Source organism: Martes martes, assembly GCF_963455335.1.
Source record: "Martes martes genome assembly, chromosome: 1".
NCBI lineage: Eukaryota > Metazoa > Chordata > Mammalia > Carnivora > Mustelidae > Martes > Martes martes.
Genome location: NC_137888.1, coordinates 211,163,840 through 211,179,874, shown reverse-complemented (window position 1 = coordinate 211,179,874; position 16,035 = coordinate 211,163,840). Strand labels below are relative to the sequence as shown.

The 16,035-nt window shown below is 51.7% G+C and overlaps 1 protein-coding gene across 1 annotated transcript in view; it reads right to left on the bottom strand.

The window, feature by feature from the left end:
- The window catches only part of MUC16 (mucin 16, cell surface associated), a gene marked incomplete at both ends in the record, with an annotated part of 103,330 nt that overhangs the window by 13,851 nt on the left and 73,444 nt on the right, over positions 1–16,035 (bottom strand). Inside the window, 18 exons of the mRNA XM_080820813.1 lie at positions 244–279; positions 1,641–1,813; positions 3,507–3,574; positions 3,655–3,779; positions 7,337–7,372; positions 7,668–7,840; positions 8,304–8,371; positions 8,467–8,591; positions 10,166–10,201; positions 10,392–10,625; positions 10,741–10,776; positions 10,884–11,056; positions 11,640–11,707; positions 11,902–12,026; positions 12,476–12,511; positions 12,642–12,814; positions 14,880–14,947; positions 15,238–15,362. Of these exons, the coding sequence (XP_080676939.1) occupies positions 244–279; positions 1,641–1,813; positions 3,507–3,574; positions 3,655–3,779; positions 7,337–7,372; positions 7,668–7,840; positions 8,304–8,371; positions 8,467–8,591; positions 10,166–10,201; positions 10,392–10,625; positions 10,741–10,776; positions 10,884–11,056; positions 11,640–11,707; positions 11,902–12,026; positions 12,476–12,511; positions 12,642–12,814; positions 14,880–14,947; positions 15,238–15,362 (1,878 nt within the window). The remainder of the gene's footprint in view (positions 1–243; positions 280–1,640; positions 1,814–3,506; positions 3,575–3,654; positions 3,780–7,336; positions 7,373–7,667; positions 7,841–8,303; positions 8,372–8,466; positions 8,592–10,165; positions 10,202–10,391; positions 10,626–10,740; positions 10,777–10,883; positions 11,057–11,639; positions 11,708–11,901; positions 12,027–12,475; positions 12,512–12,641; positions 12,815–14,879; positions 14,948–15,237; positions 15,363–16,035) is intronic.

The window sequence follows — 16,035 nt, the reverse complement described above, 5'->3', positions numbered from 1 at the left end:
ACCCAAAAGGGTGTGGAAAGTTTAGAAAGCCAATGCCAAGGCTGCAGGCCCAGAAGAGACCAAGGACTCAGCATTCTTCTTCCCACTGACCCCTGGCCACACCCAGGAGAGCAGCCTGAGATTGGGGCAAGCTCCCTTTATTATTAGGAGAAATTTATTTATTATATCCCTTTATTATTAGGAGAAAAGTTTGGCTCAAGACCCATACAGGCAGATATGGGTACTGGTTGCAAAGATACATACTTGTAGGAGGCTCATCTGGACCACGTTCATTATAACCTGGAAACAAAAATGTCACGCATAAGGGGAGATGGCAGCACAATCCCAGATATTCCATGCCTTTGTCCATGTGGGGCTCCTGCTGGCCTTTCCCTCTGTGTACCAGGTAAGCATCTATGCATTTTCTAAGATCAGACTCAAACGTCATCTCCATCATTAGGGTTTTCTTGATCTTCCAGTTAGAAATGACCCTTCCCTATCCACCTCTCCAGCATGCCCCTAAGAGACTCTCATCACATTTATGTTCACATATTTATTCCCCCACATATCTACCTGTCCCAGTATCTACCCTTCCATCCTCCCTCCAATCTATTCCTCCAACCAACAATTATTTATTGAGAACCTACTATGTGCCGAGTTCTATTACATTTGGAGAATATATCACTGAACAAAATATCTCTGTCCCTTTGGAGCTAACATTAGGACAGGTTGCCCATGTAGCCTGTGTCGCTGGTGCCAAGCACAAGGCTTGGCTTATAGCAGATTCTGGGGACTGCTGGCTGAGTGAACAAAACGAAGCATATTTTCTAGGGGGGAAATATCCTAAACTTGCCCCTGCAAGGACCAGGGTGAAGGGATCTTCACCGGTCTGTGATCTCTCGACATCCAGACCCAGACTGACTAGTGGCATGGGTAGGTTGCTTTCCTTCTCCGTACATCTCCCTCTTTGCTCAAATGGGAGTCATAAAGGGCCAGGATGTCTCCCTGTCCACCCAATGTGGCAATGGTGATAAGAAAGTGTGATTTGCCAAATACCATTGCCAAGCTGGGGACAGAGAGGAGAGAAGCTGAATTATTCCAATAAACCTCACCACGTTCCATGCTCTGCCTCTCAGAACCCCAGAGGGGGGTCACCTTCTTAAACACTGTCCCTTCCTGGCTTCTAGGAAGATGCCCAGTATGTCCAAAGCTTGGACACCACGGATGTCCAGAGTGCCTACCTCATTTCCTGGCGTTAGGGCCCCACCCAGGAGAGAAGCCCATCCTTGGTCTAGGGTGAGAAGCTGGGAGGGAAGACAGATGTGGGATTTTCTTTTCCCACACCTCCCCTGGAATGATCTTTCAGGAGTTAAAAGCATAGCGTGAAGCACAGTGTTGGATACTAACTGCTGGGGCTCAGGCCTGGCTCCGTCCTTCTCTAGCTGCACCCACTTGGGCAAATTACTTAACTTTTCAGAGCCTCCATGTCTTCATCTATAGAACAGGTGTGATCGGGGACAGCCTTACAGAGTGACTGCTGGAGGGTAGGGGTCAGTATAGAGTTGAGATTCACACCTGAATTTGTCTCAAGGGTTCCCCTAAGTTTCCTGACCTGTGGGATGGGGGGATGGAAGCAGTGAGGGGGGCCGAGAACTGCTCACCATTGAGGTAGAGGCTGTCCTTGTCCAGAGAATAGGGACCCAGCCGGGTAATGCCGCGGGTCTGCCGGCTCAGCTCATGGAATACCTGCTTGGCAGGCAGACCCGGGCTGCTGGGGGGCTGCCGGTAGGTGCAGAGGATGTCCACCCTTGTTCTGGCGCCATTCTTCACAGACCTGAGGAAGGAGATATTGATGTGTAGGGAGTGCAGCCCACGTGGTGCCTCTTCACCTGTGGGCGCTGCACATGTCACGTCCTATGTTCTAGCCTTACTGAACCATTCACAGTTTCTCCACCTGGCCACACTCTCTCACTCCAGGATCTTTGTACATGCAGCGACTTCTGTCTGGAGCTCTCTCCCCTTCTCTCCTTACTCTCTGATAACTTCCCGGTCATCCTTCAGCTCTCAACTTAGACACCTCCTCGTTCTCCAAGAGCCCTCCCAGGCAGAGTCAGGAGAGGATCCTGGTTGCCATAGGACCCCATGCTTCCCCCATCACAGCCCTGATGGCCCTCAGTGTCAACCTATATTATTTGTTCCTGTTTCCTCTAGACAGCGGCCTCCATGAAGTCAAGTAATGGGACAGTTTAGCTCACTGTTGTGCTGAACTCCCAGCACTTTGCCGATTGCCTGTTCCATGCAAAAACAAAAGTCCTGATGAATGGATGAACAAAATAGGATATATCCATACAATGGAATACGATTCAGCTTTAAAAGCAGGGGAAATGCTGACACCGGCCACAAGGTGGATAGACCTTGAGGACTTTATATTTAGTGAAGTTAAGACGGACACAAAAAGGCAAATACCATATGATTTCACTTGGGTGAGATACCCAGAGTGGTCAGATTCATGGAGACGGAAAGTAGAATGCTGATGGCTAACATCTGGGAGTAGAGGGAAACAGGGAGCCGTTGTTTAATGGGTACAGAATTTTAGTTTTTGCAAGTTCTGGAGACCGGTTGCACAATAATGTGAACATACTTAACACTACTGAACCAGACACTTAAAAATGATTCAGATGGTAAATTTTCTGTTGTGTATCTTTTATCACAATTAAAAAAGAATCCATTCCTGCCAAGATTCTACATGGTGTGGACCTTGCTGCTGTCTGGAAACACATCTCCTTTCTCTCTGTCCCTCTCTCTGTGTTCCATCCACACTGGCCTCCTTGCTGTTCATTAAATATGCCAAGCTCATTCCTACCTCAGGACCTTTGCCCATGCTGTTTCCTCCGCTTGGAACAGTTTTCACGGCCAAATCCTTCTTTTCCACCTGGAACACTGCTCAGAAATCACCTCCAGGAACACGCTATCCTGTGCCCTAGGTAAAGCTGCTTTCCCGTCTTTCTGTGTTTCTGCTTCGCATCACCTTACTATATTTGAAACCATTTTAGATATTTTATTCTCACTTAGTTTCTTCTTCCTCCACTAGATGAGTACAGGGGCAGTGCCTGTGCTGTCACCATGGTGCCCACCACCTGCCTCAGGGGAGCTGTACCACTGATGACACTGATGACAGCGGACTGAGAACACAGCTGGAGAAGTACTTTGCAAACGCCCACAGAACCCACACCAACCCAGAAAAGTGCAAGTAATGGCCCAATGAAGAGTGTCAGAATGAGTAGGGTGATGGGTGCATAGCATTGTGCCCATAACAGATGTCACTGAAATATATGCTTGAAAATAGTGAAATGGCTAATTTTACGTCTATACGTATTTTGCCACAATTTTAACAATAATGTAACATGAAGACATGGATGCCAACAAGGACCCTCCAAGACAGTCTGCTACAACCGGCAGTGGCCCCCACAGTCAGAAGTCCTGTCCTTCTGCAGGGGGTCACGGTGGGTGGTGGTGGGGATTCTCACCTTAGTGAGGTGACTTTGCAGCCTGCATATCGGGCTCCTAGGCTGCTCCTCTGGAATAACGGGCCGAGCTGGAGAGGAAGGAGAGGGCCAGTGTGGTCAGACCCAGTGACAGCCCCGAGGAGGGGTCACGGGAAAGCTGGCCTCTTACCAGGTGCTGCATGAGGCTGTCTGTGATGTTGAACTTGAGGGAGCCGGGGCGGCCCATATCTGCCGAGTAGCGCAGGTTGTCGATGGTGAAGTTTAGAGTGAATGGCTCCTCACTGACCTCCCCAGCTGTGACAGGGGCAGAGAGAGCCAAGGCTTATGGGGACGTTGGGGCACCCAACATCCACCCATGATGGGGCTTCCAAGGGCCTCTTGTCCTCCATCCACAAACCCGAGGGTCGCTTGTTAATGGGGACAACTCCAGAAGCAGGTAAGGACAGGCGTAATGATTTGGGGGCTGGAGATGGTATTCCCACCCAGGTGCGGGAGTGGAGGGGCTCTGCGTAAACACTAGTGGCTTTGTTCTTTCTGGAAAGGAAAGGCTCCAACTCACCATACTGGTGTGGAACCGGGGAAAACCCCAGACATTGTCTTCCATATGCTCTCTGCTCCCCCATCTCTAACTCTTTATCTCTCTGTGCCTCTGTCTCTCTTTTCTTCTCTGTGTCTCTCTTACACCCAGATATGCCAAACTTCTATGCATTGCATAAAAAAAAAATCCAACTAGGAGCTGTAACCAATCTCTCTATACCTTGATTTACTCATCTGTAAGATAATGATTCCTAATTCAAAAGCTGTAATGAAAAACAAAAACAAAAACAAAAACAAAAGCTGTAACGAGGTTTGAACAAGTCAAATTCTATAAAGTGCCTAAGCACAGTGCTGGGCACAGAGTAAACACTATATAAATATTCATTATATAAAACAAATAAGGAAATACCTTCTGATCACTCACTACATATGGAGCTTTTTACCTGGGTAAGTAGCTGGGAGCTAGAATCACCCACACTAAACAGAGGAGGAACCACAGTACGGAAATGGTCCTCTGCCCAGGGTTACATGACTGGAGAGGGAGAGTCTGGGTCTGGACCAGGTTCTCCAATCCTAGAGTTCTTGCTCATGACCTCCCCTTGAAGACACATGCTCCTGCTGAAACACATGCCGCTGGCTTAATGTTCAATAGTTGGGGTGACCTGTGTAGATCCCAGGGGAGGTGTAATAAATGAACATATGATACAAGTGAGACCAGAGGCCCAGTGGCCTGGCTCTAGAATGGATAAGCAGTGAGCAGCTCAGGGTTAACTGTTCAGGACAAACCTTTGGAAGAAAAACTTACCTCTTCCCTCCCTCTCTTCTGTTCACTACTCCTTCCAAGCTCCCTTCTGTCTACCCTTCCTTCTTTCCTTCCATCTTTCTTTCTATTCATCCAGGCATTCATTCTTTTTTTTTTTTAAGATTTTATTTATTTATTTGACAGAGAGAGATCACAAGTAGGCAGAGAGATGGGGGGAAGCAGACTTCCTGCTGAGCAGAGAACCCGACGCGGGGCTTGATCCCAGGACCCTGGGATCATGACCTGAGCCGAAGGCAGAGCCTTTAGCCCACTGAGCCACCCAGGTGCCCCCCATGCATTCATCCTTCCATCTATTCAACTTTTCTTCTCCCTTCCTTCATCCCTTCTTTCCTTTCTTCTATCATCTGTCTACCCAACCTCCCATCCAACCACTCATCCTTCTATCCATCCATCTTCCATGTCTCCATCCATCCACCAACCCTCCCATCCATCCATCCGTGTCCCCATGACATCCATCCATCCATCCATCCATCCACCCATCCATCCACCCATCCATCCAAACCATCCGTCCACCCATCCATCCACCCATCCATCCAAACCATCCATCCATCCATCCATCCATCATCCATCCATCCATCCACCATCCTTGTACACAACATTCTTTCTTGCCTCATTCCTTTTTTCTTCCTTTTTCTCCATTCATACCTCTTTCTCTGCATTATTCTGTCTGTCCTTCTATCCTCACCTTCTTCCATCCATCCACTTTTCCTTGCTTCCTTCCTCCACCTTTTCTTTTCTTCCATCTATCCATCCATCTTTCCTTTCTTTCATATCTATTTCTTCTATCTATTTAGACATTTTCCCTTCTTCCTTTTTCCCCTCCATTCATCTTTTCTTCTTCCCATCTGCCCATCCATCTTCTGTCCTCTCTCCCATTCATCACTTCTTCCTCCCTCCCTCCCATCCATCCATCCATCCATCCATCCATCCTTCTTGTCTTCCCTCCATGTACATTGAATGGATCCTATAATGCTTCAGGAACTATTCCAAGAAGTGGATACTGAGCAATAAAATACAGTCAATGGAACTGACTTTAACTTATTTTTCCTCTTATCATTTGGGAAAATATGGTTGTCATTGCACCTGAGAAGCCCAGACCCCCAGTGATGTTGGAAGGAACAATGGAGGATGCTGTGGGATAACAGACCAGAGATGGACCCAAGAAGAGAGTTTGAGAGGGCTGCAAAAACACACCTTTAATGCAGGGGCAATTAATTCTTGAAAAAGCTACAAGGTCCTCATTCCAGGGTTTGCTGGGGATGAACTTGAACATAACAGGTGTACACCAAAAATCAGCATGTCTTTTTAAAGAAATTAACTGAAGGAGGAGTGAGACTGTGAGTTTTTGGAGTCACAGGAACTGTTGGTTCTATCATGTATTTGCTGTATGGCTTGGCAGACTCTCCCAGCCCGAGTTTACTCATCTGTAAAATGGAGCTGAGTCACATGGTTGTAGTGAGGAGAACTAAAGGATAAAGTGCATGTGCTTTTGGAAGAATTGTGTCTCTTGCCCTTTCTGTATACACACACACACCCAAATTCAAGAAGCTCTAATCACTAGTACCTCAGTAGGTGATTGTATTTGGAGACAGAGCCTTTAGAGAGGTAACTGGGTTAAAATGAGGCTTTTGGGGTGGGCCCTAGTCCAGTCTGGCTGCTCTCGGTATAAGAAAAGGAGATTAGGGGGCACCTGGGTGGCTCAGTGGGTTAAAGCCTCAGCCTTCGGCTCAGGTCATGATCTCAGGTTCATGGGATCGAGCCCCACATTGGGCTCTCTGCTCAGCAGAGGGCCTGCTTCCCCCTCTCTCTCTGCCTGCCTCTCTGCCTACCTGTGATCTCTGTCTGTCAAATAAATAAATAAAATCTTAAAAAAAAAAAAAGAAAAGGAGATTAGGACACAGAGGGACACCGGGAATGTGTGTGCAAAGGAATGACATGCCAAGAGGCAGCAAGCAGATGCCACCTGCCCGCTAAGGAGAGAGGTTTCAGAGCAACGAACCCTGTTGGCACCTTGATCTGGACTTCCAGCCTCCAGCACTGTGAGAATATACGTGTCGGTCACCTGAGCCACCTGGCCTGTGGTATTTTGCTTTGGCAGCCAGAGCTGATCAAGACAGTATGTAACGTACGTAGCACGGTGCCCGGAAGGCACCAATTCAATACATGTTCACTGAAAACCCAACAAATGGTGCAACACTGATGTTGAGACACTCTCAGAACAATGGACAGAGAGGTGAGTGGAAGGAAGAGAGAAGAGTGCCAGGGCAGGGTTTTAGGAGAATCCGAGGGATAACCACGTGAAGGTCAGAATGGTGGGAGGACGGGCTTGTGTGTGAGATGCTCTTGCCCTGGGCTGGGACCCTCCAACAGAACCCAGAGAGAGAAGGGAGGAATGAGGGGCCCTCCCAGGTCTTTCCCTCACTGAAGACGGGATGTAAAAGGAGAACAGAGTGGGGATGGGACCCAGGAAACCAGGGCCAGGAATACTCACTAGTGGTTGTTGGTACTATGGTTCCATAGGTATAACCTGTGGAGAGAAAGCCAGAGGAGCTGAGCCAGAGTCAGGGTGAACATAAGGGATTAAGGGAAAGGCAGGATTTAGGGGGACTTTGTAGGAAAAGCAGAGGGGACGAGGCAGTGGAGGGGTGTTCGGGGCGGAGGCACCCAGGCAAGGAGACTGTGGATGGCTAGCGTCCATGGTTACGTCATTGGAATGAAGACTAAACCAAGACCAGAGAAGAAGGAGATGTACCACAGCTCCTTTCAGAGAAACACAAAACTCTGGCCAGGAGAGAGACCCTGCCTGGAGCACAGCCCCTCACCGTTGACGTAGAGGCTGTCCCTGTCCAGGGTGAAGGACCCCAGCTGGGTGATGCCATAGGTCTCACGGCTCAGCTCCCAGTACAGCTGCTCCCTGTCCAGCCTGGGGTCTGCGGAATCAGAGCGGATGGTGCAGAGGATGTCCACTCCGGTGGCCGCTCCGCCCTTCTCAAGCCTGGGGAAGGAAGGACATGGGGACGTGGAGTACTGAGGAGGGGTCCTTCTAGATGTGGAAAGCAAGAGAGCTGAAGGCAGGAGGCTGAGAGGGGATGGAAAGGGCTGGCTCAAGCCCAGAGGGGCTCTCCAAAGGGTCTCTCATCTGAGACAACCCCCTTGCAACTAAGAACAGAAAACACTTTAAGACAAGACACTTTAAGACTTTAACACTTGAAGACAAGAGATAGTGCTTCTTCCAAGAGGAAAGCTTTCATCTAAAACAAATGATCCGTAAGGACAAACATGACACCTCATTTCTAAGACCTGAACATTCCCACCATCTGGGCGTGAAGAACACAGGAAGGTGTTACGGCGAGTGCTGGAGGCCAGCGATGCCAAAGGCATGCCCAGGAACTGAGCCCCGCTGGCCAGTCCATGAGGGTCTACTGGACCCAATGCATCCCTCCATCTGGGGGTCTCACCTGAGCGAGGCCAGTCTGCAGCCAGCGTAGAGGGGCCCGATAGTGGTCTTACTGAACAAAAGCCTGAGCTGGTGGGGAAAGAAAGGGGCGTGAGCAGAAGGGCTAAAGGACTACACAAGCAGGCGTATGGCGGGGCTGATGGTGGTTGTTGGGGGGCTCTCACCCGGTGCTGGAGGATCCTCTCAGTGGAGTTGAACTTGGAAGAAGCTGGGTGCCTCATGTCTTGAGTATAGTGCAGGTTGGTGATGGTGAAGTTGAGGGTGAAGGACACCAGAGTGGGGCCAGTGGCTGCAGTGGGGGAGGAAGAGAAAAATGTCCAGTTTGGACCATAGTAAGGACCAAGGGTGCCTGGAATTCCAACAGTGGAACACCAGCAAGGGACCTAAGTATAGCCACAGACTGTAGAAGCTGAAGGAGAGAATGTTACAGGATTTTTAAGACATTGGGAACTTGCACTCATTCATTCAGCCAGTGTGTATTGGGTATCTAACGTGTGTGAAGCCCTGTGCTGGGCTCTGGGGGTCCGAGGGTGAATAGGGCACAGTCTCCTAATATTGTGGTCAGGAGCGTGGCCAGACCATTATGCTGCGGGGGAGCCGGGAGGGTCTTCAGTCCCAGGGAAGCATCCAACTAACGACCGAGGACGACTTCCAGGAGGAAGCATCTTTTCAGGTGTGACTGAAAGCACGAGTAAGAGGTAGGGGAACAGGGAGCAAGTGGAAGAATGCTCAAGCAGAAGAATCACTCTGGGATGAGCCTGACAGGAGACTGAGCAGCTGCCCTCAAGGGACTTGAATGTTTTCATTATGGCCTTGTGGAAGTATAGATATGAGCCCTGAAAGGGGGGGCAGTGACTATACAGCTCAGAGATTTGGACACGACTTGTAGATAAGGCGGAGTCATCCGAAGATTGTCAACAAGACAGGAATTATATGGACAGAAGTACATTGGGAGGGCCATTGGCAGCTGTTATGCAGAGGACTGTAGGAGGGCAGAGTAGAGGCTACTGCACCAGTCCTAGCGAAAAATGCCAGCGGCGTGAATAAAGGCTGAATGACACAGATGCAGTGAAAGAACTTGCAAGATATTATGAAGGGAGAAGAGATGATTTGGTGATGGATAGATGGGAGGTGAGTGAGAAGGAGGGTGAAGGTTGGCACCTGTGTCCCTGCCTTTGGTGATAAGGAAAAGGAGCAAGTTTGGGAGAAGGTGGCGACTTCAGGGTCAGAGACCGAGAGGTCAGGTGATGTCTAGGAGGTGGGTGGACCAAGGGTGAGGAGCCACTGTGTGGTGTGGGTTGGACTCAGGATTAGGATTCTGAACAGCTAGACCTTGAGCTGTTAGGTGGTCCCTGAAACCCACAGAAATGGATGGGTTTCCTCAGGGAAACTAAATAAGCAATAATGAGGGAAGAAGTGATCTTGAACGAATGATTTTGTAGAAACGATTTTGGTACCAGTAGGACCTTCCTACTTGCGAACTTGAGGGATAGGGCAAAGAGGACGGGGGAAGGTTGCAGAGGTCACAGCAACAGAGGGAAAAGAACACAAGGGATGAAATCAAAGGTGGGTTACACCTATAAGGGAATGATGGCCACGGTGGCAGCTCACGTCACAAACTGTGTGCCTGGCCCTATGCCCCATTCAGCCTGGTGTCAGGGCATCATCCTCGGGTGTATTGTGTGGGCAGGGAGGGGTGGGTCCCATGACCTCCAGTTCAGCCCGCACTTCCATTAACATCCTCTGGACTCCTTCCCACCCAGAAGGGTGGGGGGATCAGGAGGGAAGCCTTCCTGGTTGAGCAGTTCCTGTCTTTAGGGAAAGGGTGGTGGTCCCAGGCACACAGAGGTCTGAAATACTCACTGTTGGGGGTGGTGGCTGAAGCTGGATGGGTGTAACCTGCGAAGAGAGGGAGTGACAATGAGGAGGGGAAGGGAGAGGTCCTCAATGAAGAGGGAACTTGGGCTACTGGAAAGATGGCCGCTGCATCATCACAGCTGAAATTCTTTAAAAGGAGGATGATTATGTGCTGGAGGGGGATCCAAGTCTGTTCCTCTCCCATCTCCAGACAGACAAAGGACCTGCTTACAGAACTTGGAAATGTGAACGCCCAGTGGAGATCTGAACTCATGCAGAATCCTGCTGCAGCAGAAGCCCTCTCGGCACAGGGGAGACCCACAGCCCAACACGGCCCCCATCAATGATGCACACTCTGTCATCGTAGAAGCTGGCAGCAAACCAGGGCTCGGGGTGGGGACCTCGTCATCCTGCAGGTGCCAGGGACCAGCGCCTATGTCTGGGGCTTTAATGGGTTCACCCAAGGCTGGGGGTGGAGCAGGGGTGCAGAGGGCAGGCAGCTGGCTCCTGGCCGCTTCCATTCTAGGGTTGCAGAGGGAACCACAGGGTTGCAGAGACTTCGGAAGCCTCTGGACACTCACCGCTGGGGGTGGGGGCCTGGGTCTGGCGGGTGTAACCTGCACAGGTAGAGGGAGAAAGGGTGAGGAGGGCGAGTAATGAGTGAGACAATAGAGGGGAGGATGTGGGGCCTGTTGAAAGGTGGACACAGATGGCGATCCCTCACCATTGATGTACAGACTGTCCGGGTCCAGGCTGTAGGGACCCAGCCTGGTGACGCCGCGGGTCAGCTGGCTCAGCTCCTGGTACAGCCGCTCTCTGTCCAGCCCAGGGCCCATGGGGTCAGGGCGATGGGTGCAGATGGCATCCACTCCAGTGGCCGCCCCATCCTTCTCGGGCCTGGGGGGTAGGTGGGTAGGGGCAACAATAGATGGAGTCCCCAGGCAGGGTGACTGGGACCTCTGGGGCAGGACAGGAAGGGGCCAGGGCAAGTGAGAAGGCTGGCACCCACCTCTGGCCAGCCTGGGGCTGTGCACACAGCCAGTGGGTGGGAGGATTTTTATTAAATTGCAGGTCTGAAACCTGCAAGCTGGGGGACAGGAGAGCTCCTACTTGAGACAGGTGAAGAGCTGGAATTTGGGATTAAAGCAAGTGGAAAAGGCGTGCTTGTCTTGAGAGGAATCCTGGGGACAGAACTGAAAACCTAAAGGAAATGCCCTCTTTGGTCAAAGGGAGGCAGGAGGGAATTCGGAAGGATGACTAGCCTAGGGTCATATCCTGCTGAGGGGCTCCCCAGAACCTGGGGACAGTTGGTGGGGTGGGGGGTGGTTGCAATCAGAAGAGGCCTTGGTCCTGGAGCCAGTGGTTCCTGAATTCCACCTCTTCTGAGGACATGGACAGAGAAGGCAGGAAGGAAGCAGAGGGAACTCCTGGGGTCTGGGGGCCCTTGGGGTGGTCCTGGCCTGGGGTTGCAAGGACTCACCTGAGCAAGGTCAGCCTGCAGCCTGAATAGAGGGGGCCCACACTGGTGTTCTTGAACAAGAGTCCGAGCTGTGGGTGAAAGCAAGGGAAGTAAATAAGTGAATTGAGGCGCAGGGGCTGGACGGGCATCGGTGGGTGAGGCAAGAGTGAGGTGGGAGGGGCTAGCTCCCAAGGTCTGGGCTGGAATGGGGGGGCCTCCCATCAGTAGGCAGGATGAGGCTAGGGGGCGGGGCTGGCAGGGGGGAGGTGGGCGGGGCTCTCGCCTGCAGCTGCAGGGACTTCTCTGTGCTGTTAAATTTCCGGGAGCCTGGAGGCTGCATGTCCTCCGTGTAGTGGAGGTTGGTGACAGTGAAGTTGAGAGTGAATGGCACCAGCGGTCGTCCAGTGGCTGCGGCAGAGGAGGGAGAGGAGATGAGTCGGGCCTGGGATGGGTACGGGGGCAGGTCCTGGGACCCGCAGCTATCTCACTGGAGACCACAGCAAGTGTTGAGGGTCCTTGGGGACCTAGTGCCAGAACCACCCAGGAGGACAACCTGAGACCGTCACACGCAGCAGGTTAAGGTGGGCAGGATCCGCAGGAGACAATCTACCAACTAACATTCTTATTTATTCAAGCCCACTTCTGGTACTTTCTTACAACCCTTGACGCCCACGTCGTGGCCATTTCTCTGTGTTCAGCCAACAGCACAGAGGTGATGCACAGCCGAATCTTACTGCAGTGAACTCCCAGTCTGCATCCCCGACCCCTGCCCTCCCCGACAGCTGGAGGTGTGGGCGGGGGTCTGCTGCTTCCTTCCCTCGTTGGGGGGGGGGTTCTGAAGACCCCCGCGTACTCACCACTGGGGGCAGTTACTGGTGTCCGGTAGGTGTAGCCTGCGCAGAGAGGACAGGAGAGAGGGGAGGTGCTGAGATGCAGAAGGGAAAAAGGAAGACGGGCGTGGGGGTGGATGGAGGGGTGGACCTTGCGCTTGACAGCTCAGCAGAGTGCAGGGCCGCTGCTCACCACTGACACAGAGACTGTCCTCCTCCAGGGTGTAGTGGCCCAGCCTGGTGACGCCATGGGTCAGCCGGTTCAGCTCCCAGTACAGCCGCTCTCTGTCCAGCGCGAGGCCCGCGGGGTCGGGGCGGCGGAAGCAGACGGCGTTTACGCGGGTGGCTGCTCCAGCCTTCTGGGTCCTGGGGAGGGCAGGACCCAGCGGGGCGGATGATTTAAGATCCATCTGCAGAGCGTTCTTGAGGGGCACCAGTCAGGGGGTACCCTGGGGAAAGCTAGGACGTAGTGGGGCCCCTGTGGACGGGTCCCGGAGACGCGCCACCCACCGCTGAGGGAATGTGCTCCACATTCTGAAAACGGGGCTGAGCCGGGCCCTCCCTGCGCTTCACGATCCCCTGTCATCACAGCACCGAGTCCCACTTAGAAAGGGGAATGTTCCCTTGTGAGGAATTTGCTGAAATCCTCTGGCCCCCTACCGCCTGTGGGAACCCGGGCTGTGCCCCTCACAACACCCACTTCCCCGCACCCACCGCCCGCCCTGCGCATCCCTCTGCCTCCCTCCTTCCAGGTGAGCGTTTCTGCTCCGCGTGCTCGCTACCCCGAGGCTCTCCACCTGGGCTTTCCTCTCCCCGAATCAGTCCTCCTGGCCCAGAGCTGTGTCTCCAGGCCACAGCGTCTTCCTCTCTAGGTATGAACTGCCACTTCAGCTCCTCCTAGACCCACTACACTACCCATATAGTAACATGTAACAGTCTCTCTGGGCCTCAGTTTCTCACCTCAAAAATGGGTATAATCACGGCACCCAAGTGTGAGGTTCAAGGGTTAAGTCTGTTGATATTAGTATAATGCTTACAGTAGTATCTGGTGCATCCCTAAGGGCTAGGGGAGTGTCTGTCATCATTTTATAAATAAAATAGTATACCATTAATTATATGTTTACATATAATTAATGTGTACAAATGTGTTTGCACATGTTTACATATAATTAATATAAGACACTCTTCTTGATGGCAGAGTCTATGCTCTTGACCTCCATGGAGATTTTGGACCTCAGCACAAAGCTTGGACACAGTAGGCGCTCAAGCAATGTTTGTGGATGGAAAGGAAATTTGTGGAAATCCAGGCAAGGGGAGTGAAGAGACCACTTCTACCATGGGTGCATCAGCAACCTGGGCTAGGTCCTAAGAAAGAGGGCTTCATTCCATCCCTCTCTATTCTAGCACCACGGGGAGAGAATCCTTTCTCCGATTCTATTTTTGGAGGCATGGAGATGTCCTAGGGAGATGCCCAATGAGGCTAAACCCTCCAGGGGACCTCGGAATGGAGAAGCCCATGCATGCTGAGAAGCCCTATCCCTCGGTAAAGGGGGGCTGAGTAGCACGTCTCTGCACCGAAGGGAGCAGGAAATTGAAGGGTGGGGTGATGGGGGAAGAGATCCTATGGGTCTTCCCAGAGAAAAGAAGCAAAGCAAGCTTAGTGGGAAAAGGCAGGGACTCTAAGGAGACCGGGCTTGAATCCTGGCTCCACCATTTGGCAGCCATCCGCTCTGGGAAAGTTCCTTAATCTGTTTGTGCCTTGACTACTCTGCAAAATAGGGATAATAGTAGTGATGGTAAGTGAGTCTAGGGAGATGATGGACAGGACGCATTTCACCCAGTGATTCTAACTTAGGGTGCTCTGCATCTCAGGAGACATTTGGCAATGCCTGGTGATAGATTTGGTTGTCACAACTTTGGGGGCTGGGACATTACAGGAATCGATCTAGTGGCCAAGATGTGGCTAAATATCATATCGTGCAGGGAACGACCGCCCGTGACAATAACTGTCTGGCCCAGAATGTCAATAGTGACCGGACAACAAGAACCCTGATGTCTGACACATGCTAAGTGCTTGCTGTGTGTTCGCCTTCAGAAATACTTATATGCGGTGGGGGGTTGGAGGTACACTAGACTGGGGATTGCGTCCCTTGTGGAGGATCAGGGATGCAATCTTTATGAAGGGTTTCGATGCATACTTTCCAGTTGCTATGTTCTGTCATTTTGTTCCTACGAAATATTGCATGGGAGATCTGAGGCTCAGGACGATGGGAAGGTCCACAGCAGGGCCTGGGGGCCCATAACCCAAAGGACAGTGGCTACGCCAGGCTGGGAGCTGGAAGGGGCTGAGGCCAAAGGGAGGACCCAGCCCTAAAGGACCGTGGTAAGAATATCCACTGTGCCTCACAGGGCCACCTCCTGGGGGTCCCACCTGAGCGAGGTCAGTCTGCAGCCAGAGTAGAGGGGGCCGACACTGGTTTTCTTGAATAAGGGTCTGAGCTGTTGAAGGAGAGGGAGGTGAGTAGAAAGACTGACCTGGACAAGGGCAGGGTTGGGGTGAGCTGGGTGGGGCTGGCATCAGTTGGGAGGTAGGGAGAGGTGGGTGGGGCATGGGGGAGGTGGGCGGGGCTGGCATCTGTCCCGAGGCAGGGAGAGGTGGGAGGGGCATGCAGGAGGTGGGCGGGGCATGGGAGAGGCAGGTGGGGCTGGCATCAGTGGCTAGGTGGACATCAGTGGGTGGTGGAGGGATGAGGTGGGTGGTGGAGGGATGAGGTGGGTGGGGCTCTCACCAGGCTCTGCAAGATCATCTCTGTTTCATTGAACTTGGCAGAGCCCATAAGCTGCATGTCCTCGGTGTAGCGCAGGTTGGTGATGGTGAAGTTAAGGGTGAACGGAACCAGGTCAGGTCCAGAGACTGCAGTGAGGTTGGGAGAGAAGCCATGCCCTGAGTCACTGCCTCAGCTGGATTTAGGGATGGTGGGGTAGAGTCTGGATCCACATCCCTGGTGCCCAGTGTTTTCACATCTGGCGCGAGAGCTCAGAGTATCTCCACCCCCAAAGGGAAACTTTATTTTGTTTTTCGGCTAACAGTAATGATATTAATAATGATACTAGAAATAGCAGAAATAGTAAGACCTGATTTTTGGTAAGAGCTTATTCTGTGCTGAGAACTTTCCATCTAGGGACACCTGGGTGGCTCAGTTGGTTAAGCTGCTGCCTTTGGCTCAGGTCATGATCCTGGGGTCCTGGGATCGAGTCCTGCATCGGGCTCCTTGCTCAGTGGGGAGCCTGCTTCTCTCTCTGCCTCTGCCTGCTGCTCTGCCTACTTGTGCTCCCGCACATTCTCTCTCCCTCTCTGACAAATAAATAAATAAAATCTTTAAAAAAAAAGTATTTTCCATATAGTATCTCATATCCTCAAACAAACCCTGGAAGTGAATCCTTTTACTCCAAATGACAGAGGCTGAAAATAAGTTTCAGAGAAGTCAAGTCACTTCCCCAAAGCCACACAGCTATTTGGGGGCAGAAGTTCAGATTCTAGAGTTTGAATGACTTAAACTTAAGTCCTGCCCATCCACTGACTGTGT